The sequence below is a fragment of the Xiphophorus maculatus genome, chromosome 12 (assembly GCF_002775205.1).
Source record: "Xiphophorus maculatus strain JP 163 A chromosome 12, X_maculatus-5.0-male, whole genome shotgun sequence".
In the NCBI taxonomy this organism is placed as follows: Eukaryota; Metazoa; Chordata; class Actinopteri; order Cyprinodontiformes; family Poeciliidae; genus Xiphophorus; species Xiphophorus maculatus.
In genome coordinates this window covers 24,637,281-24,651,709 of record NC_036454.1, presented here as the reverse complement: position 1 = coordinate 24,651,709, position 14,429 = coordinate 24,637,281, and the positions used below count along the sequence as shown (strand labels likewise).

The 14,429-nt window shown below is 40.3% G+C and overlaps 1 protein-coding gene across 1 annotated transcript; it reads right to left on the bottom strand.

The window, feature by feature from the left end:
• Positions 1 to 346: 346 nt before the first annotated feature.
• Positions 347 to 4,391, bottom strand: LOC102232563 (4-hydroxyphenylpyruvate dioxygenase-like). Its single transcript, XM_023343183.1, has 14 exons — positions 4,242 to 4,391; positions 4,070 to 4,096; positions 3,783 to 3,845; positions 3,438 to 3,542; positions 3,085 to 3,127; positions 2,390 to 2,472; positions 2,186 to 2,275; positions 1,989 to 2,092; positions 1,828 to 1,905; positions 1,230 to 1,392; positions 1,083 to 1,154; positions 882 to 1,004; positions 671 to 787; positions 347 to 589 (listed from the first exon to the last, which is right to left on the bottom strand). Exons 1-14 carry the CDS (start codon positions 4,242 to 4,244, stop codon positions 479 to 481), a joined length of 1,182 nt encoding a protein of 393 aa, XP_023198951.1. The 5' UTR covers positions 4,245 to 4,391; the 3' UTR covers positions 347 to 478.
• Positions 4,392 to 14,429: the final 10,038 nt, after the last annotated feature.

The following is a 14,429-nucleotide window of genomic DNA, read 5'->3' as shown; positions in this document are numbered from 1 at the left end:
GACATATTTTGAAGATGCAGAGTAAATGTCTTGAGAGAGTGCTACAATAATGCATAATACCCGATTCCCTTTTAGGTGAAATAACCATTTGGCATAATTTTGGGCACATTTGGTGAAATTGTGCCAAAAGGACAAAATCGGCATAATCTTCTTGATGGTTTGAGTCAAGCCTGTAAATATTTTGTGGAGTAAAATCCACATTAGGACTTTCAACTTTCTCTTTTTTAAAATACACATTTGGGAGATTTGCCAAGTAGGAGTTTTTGTACTGCCAAAATAGATAAGACCTACAAAAAGTGATTAAGCATAAGAAAAAAAAAAGAAAAAGAAATAAAGATCCTGAGAATTACCCAGGTGCTCAATGTGCATTTTATTATCAGAGACTGGACGGAGTAACTCACTGGGAACTTGATCAGTACTATTTGTTATGAATAATTCTTGTGGTTTTTTAAGATGCAAAAACCATTAATGGGTTGCTTCACATGCTCTTTGTGTCTCCATTTGGTGTCAGGATGGTCAGATTTCCCCGAGCACGCTGGTCTGCCTCAATGGCTTCAAAAAGAGACTTGAAATTTCCTGCACCAAAGCCCTGGAGAGGAAAATGAACAGTTTATAATTATTTTCTGTGCTCAGTAGGCTAAGTAATGGGTTTCCCAGGGTTATCCCTCACCTGGTGATTGTGTCTCTGAATGACCTCCAGGAAAACCGTGGGACGGTCCTGAACTGGCTTGGTGAAGATCTGAAGTAAATAACCTTTGTCATCATAGTCCACCAAGATTTTCAGTTCCTGGAAATAAAAGGATTAGAAAGAACAGTTTATCTGTTCAGCATGACTAAACATAGACACAAGTCACCCAGTTGTCTTCAGGTGTAGGTCTGACCTGCAGGACGTCCAGGTTCTCGGCGATTTTGACCTTTGAATGCTTCAGCTTCTCCCTCAGCTGATCGTAGTAAGTTTCTGGCACTGTCATAAACTCCGTCCCTCGCTCCTTCAGGTTGCGAATCTAACAGTAAATTGGATTTAATAGTTAGTCTTCCTGGCTAATATAGATTTCATACAACTCAGAGTTGTAGAGTCTTACTGATGTGATGATGTCTGACGTGTTCATGGCGATATGCTGCACTCCTGGACCTCCGTAGTACTCCACATATTCCTGAAAGGAAAGAACTGTAAATCCACATATTCTTGTTTGTTTGCTTTTAATCAGAGCCGACTTCAGTACACGTGCCTGTATCTGAGACTTTCTCTTCCCCTTGGCAGGCTCGTTGATCGGCATCTTCACCGTCTCCTCGTAGTTCGCCACTACGATGGAGCGCAGGGCGCTGAATTCTGTCTGGAGCTGTTTGTCGTCCACCGACCAGAAGCGGTGAAAGAGGAGGTTCCTCTGATACCTGTTGGACCAGGAACCAACCAACGACTGAGATCCTTAGAAATGCAAATCCAAACTTCATACAACTGCACAACATAACAAAACGTCAGACAGTTCTCTTTTACCTCCCCTGTTAAATGATTTCAAATATGTAGCTTCTGTTTTCCACTGGAATATGCATAAAAAAACTAAGACTTTCAAAACTTGAATGAACCAATGAGGTTGCTCATTTAGAGAACTGCCTCATTTCAGCCCTTTTCTGAATAATAGGGGTAAAAACCAGTTCCATATGTGAAGAACCACTGAAGCCCCTCTTAAAACTGCAGTCATCCAGATGCCTGGTTCGTGCCAGAAAAGGAGAGTTGCGTAATCTCCCCCCATAAGCCCCTTCCACTAGTGTGCAGACCGCCACCTCGTCGAGTTAGTTCTGACAAATTAAGATGCGACCAATCGCTACCATTCTACAATTGGAACCATCTCATCATCTGATTGGTTTCCCACAACGTGATCGATGAAGTCCAGTTTTCCACTCGATCTGCAAAGCAACAGAAGAAAAATTCAATCTTTGGCTCTGATTCAGGGATGTGTGTTATATTTTAAAGCAAGATGCCTACTCACAGTTTGGGTAGCAAAGGGTCTTTGAACAGAGGGGGATGGAAACCGGGCAGGAACAATCCCTTGTATCCTTTCCTCTCCACAAACGTATGGGTGGTATCTCCATACTGCAGCGCAAAAATTAAAAGATGATTTATTTCTTACAGGAAGCATCATAATGACAAAAATGTCGGGTTTGAATAAAAGAATGCTCAACGTACCGTTTGAAGCACAGCCAGCCGGATTTTCCCGTTCTTGTCCTCCAGAGTGTGGGGCTCTTTGATAATAATTGCCCCTCGCTCACTGGCTTTCTGTAAAAAAATATAATAAAAAAATGCATGATTGAGGTGTTTGACTTAAAATCTTTTATGTTTACCCTGAAAGAGATTTTAAAAACATCAGGGTAGCAAAACCTGCTGCCTTACCTGAACCAGGAAGTCACAGTCCTCCACTGTAAATGCAATGTCTTTCACTCCATCCCCATGTTTCACCAGATGATCCCCCATCTCTGGAGAAAAAGACGCTTTTATTAGCCACGTAGGATCAGCCTTTATATTCAGGGTTTCTACACATTCTTGAAAAGTCAAGTGTTTGTGGCGTGAATAAATATGGACGAACTAAAACAGGATAAAATACAAACCAGATCACTAAAACTTTTTTTAAAATTTAAATAACAGGATTTAAGCCAAAATCCTATTATTTGCAAACCATGCTATAACAAATCCACATTTAGTTAACAAGACCAGGTCGTATGGAGTTTAAAATAAATCAGCTCTACAACGAATTGAAAGTCAGAAGTCAGTTTTAAGATTCCTGTTTCATAGTTACTGGAACGAAAAACCCAGTTATTATTTGAAATTCTTCAGATTAATATTTTTACTCAAATGTCCAAGATGTTATAAAAACTGCAGCAAAAAAACAACAACAAACAAGTATAAATTTGAGCCTAGAAAAGCACTGAGGTTTGAACTGAATAAGAAATATTTAATGTTTTAAACCATCTTTAGTTTTCTCTCTCAAGAACATCTTGAAACATTATTTGATTTGCATACACCAGTAACATTTAAAAAGGACGATCCTGGACTTAAAAAAATGTCACGATTCTTGATCAGTGCTTTACCTTTGTTACCAGGATTCAGAGCAGACGAGAAGACATAAATGATCTGTGAAACAGAGAAAACAGAAACGGGATAAAAGCAAATCCTTAATCTGACTTCACCTTCATCTTTTCTGTGCAGATCTGCAAAACAGAATGTGCTAAAGTCCTCCTGACAAAGCTGCTGCTGGGTTTAATAATCCCAACCAGTTTATTCTCAGGACAGATTTGTGAGTGGATCAAAATAAATTTATTAATTGTGGTGAAATCATTAATACTCCTGCAATTATCCATCAAACATTTATTGATTTTCATTTTCATTTTTTATTTTTATTTTTTTTGTGGTGCAGTGTGACGTTCCTCCAGGTTCTCCTCACCTTCCCTTGTTTCACTGCGTGGGACGCCACGTCACGGCTGCCCGTCTCCAGGCCTCGGTAAGCCAGCGGCTCAAATCCGAGCTTGTTGCAGTAATACGACGCAGCCTGTTGGCGACAATGATTATTGCATCCCTTTGTGACGGAATACCTCAAATTTGGCACGATTGCAAAACGAGCTGAGTTTGAATTTGTGTGTTATAGCTCCATCTTCCGGTCACCGTTTCCCTTGCAGTTTGGGGGAAATCAGTATGTGGTGGTAATAAAAAAGCTGTTTGTTTTACCCCTGAAAAGAACTGACAGCAATATGTATGTAACACGAACGTGAGGATTTATGAGATAAATTACCTGCTTTGCATTTCCAACCCAGAATGTTAGATGATCGAAGCAGATGAACTTGCCGTGCTCATGCTGGAGACAGAAGAAAATTAGTAAAAAAAAAGGGGCTTTTTAATGGAGTACTTCTTTGTAACCCTAAATTACATTCATTATTACCCAAGTCCAATAGAAACACATCTTAAAATATAAATTGCATTAAAATCCGGTTTTATCTTTGTTTGTCCAGTGACAGATAAATAATAATAATAATGAAAAAAATCTATATTCAGTACAACACAAATTAGCTGGTTAATTACCTTTTCGCCTTTGTCTGTGTATGTTGTCTGTTGCAAAAAGAAGAAATATTGTAAATTTTTTAGATACAAACAGCTAAAACAAGAATAAACAGACAAATATAACATACATTTCACTGTTTGTGATGGTTCACAGTAAATGAGACCCATAAAGTTTAATAAATTATAAACTTACCATCTTGTCTGCGTTGATCTGACCCGGCTGCCAGAATGAGACCCGCAGCGAATGCCTGAATTTAAAAGGCGAGCAAGACGTTTTTGAACACACTCCCACCAATAAGGAGCTGGTATTGGTGGAGGACAGAGAACTACGTTTGCTGTTATACAATGATCACTTGGACAATATTTGAGTAGACTGGTTGGACTTCCCAGTCACTTCATTCCCTCCAAGAGCAGTAATACTTACTTTGATGCTTATAGTAAATATCACATCACTTTTAATATCAATCTAAAGTCAATATCTATGTTTTTTTCCCCCAGCAATCAATAGCGTCTCTTTGTCTTGCCTTAAAACGCAGTATATCAGGTGTTGTGACGCTTTATTAAGTGACTATCTAATTTAATCTGCACAGATACAGTCATTGTCCACAGGTTTAGGATTACAGCGTGATTTTTCTAGAGTAATTTGAGTCCCATATGTTAGTGCTTAGTGGCAAGAGGAGGCTCACGCATCCTGGGCTCCCATTGGCTCTCTGGGGGTGAGGCTGAGCGTGCCTTGAAATGCTCCCCATTCCCACGAAATCCATCGTCCGGAAAAAATACACTGGTGTCGGTAAACTAATCATAAAAGCACGAATGCTGTCAGCATCAACTGTCAGCTGTCTACATGAAACTGAGGTTGATTTGACTTAAACTGTCAATACACATGCAGTTAAAAAGTATATATTTTTTATGTGGATGCTAAATTTTGAAGTCATAGCCTACTTGCATATCTGCAGCGTCACTGTTTGGGTCGCATGCAGTTAAATTTAATTGTATGGTTTTAATGCTGAAACTGCTATTTTCTTTCCGAGAAATTTTAAAGATGATGATTTTATGTAATTTCTTCGAAAACATCCCCAATTCAAAACCAATGGAAGACAAATTCCTATTGATTTGCAGCCAGTTTTCAGGACAGGATAACTGCATTTTAGTGCATGCAAGTAATCTCTGATTAAAATGAAGTAAAACATCTCTTAAAAATGTAATTTAATTAAATTTTTTTTATTATATTTAATACCTTCCAAAGTTAATTTTATAATATTTTCCTCTGTTTATAGGGATTTTCTTCAATTTTTCGAGTGCAGCTGGTTGATTAAAGATTAATTTGCACAAACAGCAGATTTGTTTCTTTTGTGTTCCAGCAGCAGCAGCAGCAGCAGCAGCAGCAGCTTATTAATCATTTCTAAGAAGTCGAGGTTTTCCCCCTCAAGTGTTACTGTCCCTGAAGGAGTTTGTTATTGATGCTGTTGCCAGGCACCTCACTGTTGTCATTAGAGACAGCTACACGCATCCAGACGCAAGAACGCAGCCTTCTAGATAAAATAATTACATGCCTTATGCAATTTCAGCTGTGGGATAATTTCATGTGAATGATTGGAAAGTGCATCAAACATTAACATGCTTCTTTACAAAGAGGTTTTTTCTATTCTTTAAGGATTGTTTCTGTTTTTTAATGAAAAAAATAGCTATTAATTTGGTTGTAATGTTGATCTGAACTGCGTTATATTTCCCTCTGGGCCATAATCCCTGCGGTTTTCAGACTCTCTGAGGAGATGCACCCAAGTCTGTTATGTTCTTCCCATGCTTGCGTTTCTCATCTCGTCGCTGAATCTCACCGAAAGCTGACTAGAAGTAAAAATGAGCGATGCAGCGTCAGAGACGGTTCCAGAAGCAGGTACTTCAAAGGCTGAACAACAGGACGGCGCCGCTGGGGAGGAAGGTGCAGAAGGGAGCGGCGTAACGGAAAAAGGTGCACAAGCGAAGATGATGTCTGTTTTTGAGCAGGTGCGTAACCAGATCAGATCGCAGGGGGGGTTGAAAGCCCCAAAGAGCAGCATACTGGAGCTGGTGTCGAAAATCAAAGACATAGAAACGGCGAGTGAGCAGACAAACGGCCAGTCCGGTGGCAATGGTGTTGATGCAGAGGAAGAAAAAGAAGCTGAAGCTGTAAAAATTGACTGCAAAGACGAAATAGACTTAAGGTTGGAGATGTTGAGTAAAATGTTTGAGGAAAAGCTGGAAGCTAGTGAGAAGCTTCTCAGAGAGGAGTTCAAAGTTCAGGTATCTGCAGTGCGTAATGAAATGCAGGCCTACACGGATCAGACCCTGAAAGACCTGGAGTGTAAGATGACAAGCGGTCCACCTGGCGGTCTCCAGCCGACACGCTCCAAACCACAGCAAGAGGGCGCTGACGCCAGGACAAAACGGAGGGCCTCTGCAGCGCCATCGCTGGCTTCCAGGCGAGGAAAGGTGCTGACCAGGACCCAGTCCACCACCCTCATTCCCAAGACGTCTGCTCCCATCATCAGTGGCTCACACGGCAAATCAAAAAGCAACCCGAAGGGTCAAAGTTCACTGGTGAGAGATCACGTGCTGTCGCTGTCGGGGAACAAGTCCTACCAGGGCCGCAGTCCTCTGCCCCCGGCTCAGCCGCTCCCACATCAGCGCAGGAAGTCCGTTCAGGTGAAATGTAAGACAGGAAACTGACTTTGCTTGGGAGACAACTCTACGCCTCATGAGACACAAGGAGAGACGCACACAAATCAAGGCTGAAGCCCTTATATTTGAATTATGTCGATTAGCTTCATGTTTTTGGTATTGAAACATTGTAACCGAGAATATGTTTATAATAAATTGTCTTGGAAAAATTTAAGACATTTCCAGTTTATTTTATTACAGCCAATGTACTTTTATAGTGTAATTTAACTTTGTGAAAAAATGAGAGAACATACTGCAACTTAATGCTTATTTTGTGAACAGATCAGCAGTCCATCACACAAATACACAACTTCAGATATTTGTGGAATACAGGAAACTGTTGTCACATGTTTAGCACACAATTTGTTATAAAAATACCAATTCATTACATCCAGTAATATTCATTTTCACACTTTTAAGAGACAATGCTGACATCTGATTTGAGAAAGTCTGCTGCAAGCTTAAATTCATTCGTGTGTAGTTATTTGCAGATTAAAAGATTAAAATATATATATAAAAACAATAAGTAGACAAGCCTTTGCCACATTTTACTTATAAACAACTTAGTTCAAATTGTCAATCTTGTTTTCTTCTACTACCCTATATACGCTCCTAGTATAAAACTAACCAACCTTTAGCAGCATTATTTGTTTTGAACTAAAGAACGTCTTTCTTTAATTTGATGGGAAAAAGTTTGGTCTGGAATCAATATTTATTATCAGGTTAAATGTAAACTATGCTACATATGAAAATATTATTTTAATTTAAGGGATAACATCCCATCGATGGATTATGTGGATTTAATTTAAACAAAGAATAACATTGATTCAATCTTGTTCCACTATCAACAAGTTTTGAATGTAAAAAGGAATAATTTGATTGACTCGGTGTGTTGCTTGTTATTGTAACAGATACCAGCCTGCTTTAGTAACATGTGGATTCCTGTAATCATTAAATAATCCCTTCACAGAGAAAACATGGTCATTTAGCAATCAATTCTGTTATGGTAAATATACAATTTGACCAGCAGATGGCAGTAGTAATTAATGTGTGCACAAGGAATCCCATCCTCTGGATGGAAGGAAGAATATGTATGATTCTTCAGACATATTTTGAAGAATCAGAATGTCTGATTCTTCACCTTAGAATCAGACATAAGAGAAGCTATTCTTAGTTTAAATGATCAGTACACAATGTAATTAATTTATTTCAGTATACTTTTCTTCCAAGCAGCCAGACTTTCTTGGAATCTTTCAACGTGATCTTCAGAATAAGAATCAGAATTATCATTCCACTGTGGAACAATTGGAGATCCGTGTTTGCATCTCTAAGCGCTTAACAAATTATCATATTAATAGTATTAGCTGATTATATCAATAATGAAATGTCACAAAATGACAGTCTGATCAGCACATCGTTTGGTGTGGTTTAGAGTCACTGAAATGACAAAGAGCAACATTGCCCTTTCCCTGTCTTTGTCACACTGCAACCTAAAAGCTCAATTTACTTTTTGACTTTATATGTGATAGATTGACACAATACACTCAAAGTGCAAGAGGATGCAGCAAACTTGTGGTACGCTAGTCAGATGAGACCAAAACGTAGCTTTTTTGGGTTTTATGCAAAACACCACATGTGCAGGAAAACTAAGACTTCACATCACCCTAAGAGACACCATCAAACTTAGCGAAGACAGTGAAACACAGTGGTGGCCTCATCATATTCACAGACCTCATCCTGTACTTTCCCATTCATAGGCAAAAATGTGGATCTCCCGATATGTCTATATTTGACAGATAGCCCAAATAACTTTGAGGTTGGAGTTAATGGTTCTGCAAAGCATTGCCTATTTGGGGAAAACTATTTGAAAATTAATATTTTTCCTTCCACATCACAGGTACGCAACTACTACTTCTTGTTGGTCCATCACACAAGATCCCAATGTAACACGCTGACTTTTGTGGTTGCAAAGTGGGAAAATGTGAAACAATTTGAAGGGTGTGTGAACAGTTTCTCGAAAGCAAGAGGATCAGCAGTAAGAGGATCTCTTAAACTCTGTGACAAGGGAGGGTGTTCCTCTTTTTTTGGTGTTTTTAGGTGATTTTTTGCAGCGTGTTGCTGCTCCCTAGTGGCCCACGAGATAACAGCAGCTCATAATAAGCTGCCTTCCTGAAATCGACTGGTTAAATGTAAATAACGTGAAGTGAAAACAACTTGATAGTTCTTACTCAACATAGTCATGACGAAAGCTGTCTGACAAACAAAAACAAGGACAATACTTTTGTTTATCTCTCTCTCTCTCTCTCTCTCTGTGTTTTTGTGGAAGTGTAAACTTGTTTTTGTTGTGAACTGAACACCTGAGCGCTTCCAGCAGCTGAACTGGCACTGGGACCAGCCCAGTGACAGGAGATGCATTTACTCTCCGAGGCGGGCTCAGGAGCCGAGAGCCTCAAAGCCGGTCTCTCACAATGGACGGGATAGAGAAGGCTGTGAAGAGGACCTTTGTGTCTGAGGAACGTCGAGGCCTCCCCGAACCACCGTATCCGGAATAGGGGGGCGGTGAGGGCTCCTGCTGCACATTCAGGTCTGGCCAAGCCAAGCCGTTCACGGAAGCAGCGTCTCCCGCCTAACGATGTCCAGCAGCAGCAGGAATCATTAGTATGGAGGAGGCAGGGAGACACTAGTCTCTCCTGGAAATATTCACTGGTGAATTAAGTCTAATCTCAATGGATGGATGGATCAGAAGATAACGGGCATCAGCATTAAACCCCCCTCAGCTCATGTACAGGCTATTTTTCTCAAGGTCTGCACAATTACACCAAGGGGCCACTTCCAGGTTGAAGCAGACAGATTACAGAGACAAGCTGATTTCATGGATATCCCTAACATGGTTACAATTTACAGTCATCATATGAGGGCTGGTGTGGGAGGGGGCTGGAGAGGGAGACCACAGAGTGTGTATGGCAGCTTTCTAACAGCTTGTGTGAGGTTATGATTAAGCACGTTTTCCTGGCGAATGTGAAAGTCGTTTTTGATAAGATTTGAGGTAATCTAAGTATTTTTTTCCAAGTTCTGCAGGAACAGCAGTCTACATGTCCAGCTGAGGGAAACAGATATGCAGATAACTGAGAGTGGGAATGTTTTTGTTTTTAGCACGAGAATCACATACTTCAGAGGGATTGTTGCACTTTGCAGAGCTATCCGGAAGGCTTAAACGTTTTCACGTTTTGCCACACTGCAATCCAGAAAAGTGTTTTTATTGGGATTTTATGGGTTAGGGCCAACACACAGTGGTGCATGACGCTTCAGTGGAGGGGGAATTGATAAACGGGTTTTCAATTTTTTGCAACTAATAATCTAAAAAGTGCTGATTGCATTTTTATTCAGCCTTCTTTACGCCGACAGCAGTTTACCACAAACCATGATGGGGACCCAGCAAGCATGTGGAAGAAAATGCTTTGATCAGACCAGAAGACCAAATTTCTTCTATACCTAGATGTATAGTGCTTAATAATGTTTGATCAAAACCAATCATTGCACACCACAACAGGGGAAAAAAAACTACCGAGGGGACGCTTTTCTTCTGCATGGATGGATGATGAGAGTTGTTGAGAAGGTGGATAGACTGGCAGTAAACATGTTTGCACCAGCATTCGACTTTAGATTAGCATGGAAGTTCAACCTGCAGCTAGAGCTGCAATGCCACGGTGTAGCGCTCAGAGCATATTTGTATGTCTTAATGGTATAGTCAAAGTTCTGACCTGACTTTCTGATAATACTTGGAACATATGTGTTCATAGATGCTCTCCAGTCAGATTGGTGGGTTTTGTGAAGAAGAAGAAGGGTAAAAGAGAAATTGTCTCTGGAAGATCCAAACTAGAAGAAACGTTGCAGCTAAAGGTGCTAAATAAAGGAGGCTGAAGACAAATGGACACCACTTTTTATTATTATTATTATTATTTTAGATTTTTATTTGGAAAACAGTTTTGAAAACCTAGAGACATAACATCCCAAGAAGCTAAGTTGAAATTTGTGGTTCTAATGTGAGAAAGAGTGTGAAGATTTGAGGTCTATCTTCCCTTTTTTGTTCTCTAATATATATTTATATCTAGGCTGAGACAACATCATCATTTCAGAGAGGACGAGTTTTAAATTTGCAGAAAGCAAAGCACGTTTAAATTGTTATTTTATGTTTTGACAATAATGGATGGAATTGTGATTGCTATACTTTGGGAGACCTGCCTATGTTAGATAAATAACAGAAAAAAGACAGTTAGAAACATCTGTGGGGACTGAAACGTGACGTTACTGAGGGGTGGAGGAAGTTATGGAAAAGTCTAACTTTTTCAGGTTTCTGTGTCGGGGTGGACGGACTTGTTTTGGTCGATCAGAGCCTCTGCTGTCTAGACTGGAGCCGGGGTCATGCTTAGACTCAGACACCTCATGTCATTAAACAGTATGGCTCTGTATTACCAGCACAATGTAAGCCTTAATCCTGTGTACATTCTGACATCACTGTGCTGTCAGCTTCTTTGTGAGCGTAAAACCTGGGGGATTTCCATGAAATCTGACATGTTTACCCAGAGTTTCTGAGATGTCGATCCATGGCATTAATGGTGACAAAATACAGTTAATTTAATTTACCCAAGCTAAACTAAGACAGATGTAGCAAATATGTTTAAGGACGAACCTTTTATATATTTGTGAAAACATTTTGACCAACCAGCTTTGACTGATTTGGCATTTTTAATGTTTTCCCTTCGACTGCAAATAATTTTACATGACATCACTACCGCTCTCACATTTATTATTAAAAAAATGTAGTCAAACTGTGCATGATATAATAGCTTTGCCACTTTTTCCATGTAAGCTCTGTTTCCTGAAATAGAAACAAAACAATTCTAGTTCATAGAAAAAAAGAATTTTGGGAACATTTTTGATTAAGATGCCTCTGTTTACGTTGTTACAGAATGAATATAAGGATCTGTGCAGCGTCCTTCCTCCGGGAGCTCCTCTCTGCTCCAGCGGAAGCATCAGATTCACAGGTATGGCGGGCAGGCAGAGGCAAAAAGAGAAGAAGAAGAATGTTCATGTGTTCATTTATATTCTGTGTGTGTCATCTTTGGGCAACAGGTGGATGAATGCTACAGAAAGTTGGCGTTGACAGTCCAAGGAGTGTGTCGGGTCTCTGTCTACGTGTTCGTGCTAACACGCATACGGTAACTTTGGGGTGCATTTGTTGCTGCTTGGGTGGGATGGAACAGCAGGGAGATCTGAGGGAAGGACAGCCGTCGTGTTTTGGTTCAGATGCCCCGTCTTGGTGTGGCAGCTCACACTGAGCTCACACTCTGATATTTGAGCAGGCACCTGTGAGGGCTGATTCATTTCTTCTGCACTTTGGAGACACCGACTGACGGTGAAATTAAGGGAAAACAGACAGGTTATATTTATTAACTTGTCGACAGCGTGACTGGAAACCCGACATTTAAAGGGTTTTGTTGTGTCTTGTCTTGAGCTCGAGAGTGTCTTATTCTATTTCACAAAGAAGAGGAAGTTTTATTTATATAGCAACAAGTGAACTAAATGAAAAAGACATCAGAATGATAACTTAGATAAATTATTTAAGTTTGTTTAGAAAAGGTTTCAAAAAGAAGACATTCTGCTTCTAGTCTTGCAACCATTAAAGTGATAGTCTAAGATTTTTAAGTTGAGATTCTCTTATATCTCTTCTATTTCCTATCAAGAGTAATATGTTGTCGTCTTGGAAAGGATCAAATAGTCTGGAGTTAGACTAAATGAAGGCACTAAAAACAAGTTATCTACCCAAAGTGAGATATTAACTTCTTACAATCTTACAACAGAATGTTTTGGGTGTTTACACTAAAATTAGCAAAGTTGGAGTCATACTGCCATGTATTTTGCTTTATTTTTATTCTGAAAATAAACCGAAAAGACAAAAAAAGAGTCTCACTTCAAAACCTTTGGAATATCCCTTTATGTGTGTAACTCAAGGTAGCGTAAAGTAAACGTGACATGTGTTATTTATTGCATGGAAAAGGCTAAAACTGTTATTTAACTTGAATTTAGAAATGAAATAGTGATAACAGCCATGGACCGGCAGAATTTCTGTAAGAAAATGAACACGAACCAATCCAAACTCCTGGCACACATAACAGGAACAGACCCCCGGGGCGCAAACGGGCGCAGACAACATTTAGATGAACTCTGCGACCCAACGCAATAGTGGTTTCTGTGGCGCCGTTGTCCCCCGAGGACCCCTGGTGCTTTGGTCAGCTGGCGTTTTGAGTGGATTTTCCCAAGGCGAACTTGTTTGCTAACTGCATCAGACAAGCTGTCAGGCCGGGTCATCTCAACATGTCTGACCAGTTCGACATGCATGACTAAGCCCTCCCTATTTCGCTTTGCTTGCATCTACATTTATATTCAGATATCAGATGATTTGTGTGGTTGTTTTTTTTGTGGTATGAATATTCAGTATGCAAGCTGGATTCTTATTACTAACTTCCATTTGTTGGAGTAAGAGGTGTCTGATGGGACTCAGAAGAAGTGCGTGTCGGAGCGGTCTGCATTCTTTACATGCACGTGATAAATATGCTGCAGCTCCTGCATCCATCACTGTAACCCTCCTGTGGTCTACCTAGAGATCAAATCTGCTCCACTCTATACCAAAACGGAGTAGGAGTAACACACGATCTGACCCACCGCCGAGACACAATCAATCCTGAGGCTTCACGTTTTCTCTGCTTCGCACATGCTGAGACTTCTAGAGTTGTGGAGCACAATGTGTTTCTTGCGCAGCTTTCTCACCTCTCTGGCCCAGTCTGTGTTTTTTTTTTTGTTTGTTTTGTTTTGAAACTCTGCACGTTGCAGCATCTGCGGTACCCCCACCCCGCCCTCTCTTTCTCTCGCTCTAACTGCCATCCCCTGTCAGCAGGGACAAATATTGACTTGTTCTCCAGGCCAGCTTCTGCCAAGATCAGAGTCCCGCTTCCCCCCTGCCTGTGCCATGTCTTAAATGGTAATTATGTCCAACAGGACTCATCGCTGTCAAATCAAAGGACACCCAAGAGGAGTCGCTCACTGGTAATGAGTCTATTATGCTGTGAACATTTGGGTTTTGGATAATCTTGATGTTTAGATTTGTAGTGATTGCAAAAAAAAAAAAAACTGTTTTGGACAACTTTTAAGCACTTTGAGGAGCTTTTAATTTGTCAGTTGCCTCTATAATTGAGAACACATGAATCCGCCGCTCCTTCTGGTTTTAGATCTGTAGAAGCCCTTAATGGAAACCCACAGGACTGTGTCATCAAACAGTTAAAGCCCCATAGTTAGGTAGAAATCACAACTGAGTATCGAATACACAAACGCAGGATGGATCCTGCCTTGCATAATCTGGTTATAGTCTGGATACTGGCCGTGAATCAATAGAGATTAGAGATCTATTAGTCTGAAGGTGTAAACCCAACGCAAGGCTAATTCATAACAAAGCTTTGACCCTTCGGGGGTGGGGTGGGGGGTGCTTGACACTGAAATAACAGGCCTGGGTAATGAAACTGCAGGTTAAATATTCACATTTGCTATCAGAACTTTCCCTTCTTTGTAATATTACACACTTATAAAACACTCGCGCACACACACACTCATTGAGTCAGAGGAGTCCAGG

Bases quoted from the DNA above. Each gene is read 5' to 3' on its own strand.
- LOC102232563 (XM_023343183.1), bottom strand. The intron at 2,473-3,084 runs GTAAAGCACTGA...CTTTTTCTCCAG, and splicing joins TCTGAATCCTGGTAACAAAG to AGATGGGGGATCATCTGGTG. The intron at 1,005-1,082 runs GTAAGACTCTAC...ATTTACTGTTAG, and splicing joins CGTCAGACATCATCACATCA to ATTCGCAACCTGAAGGAGCG.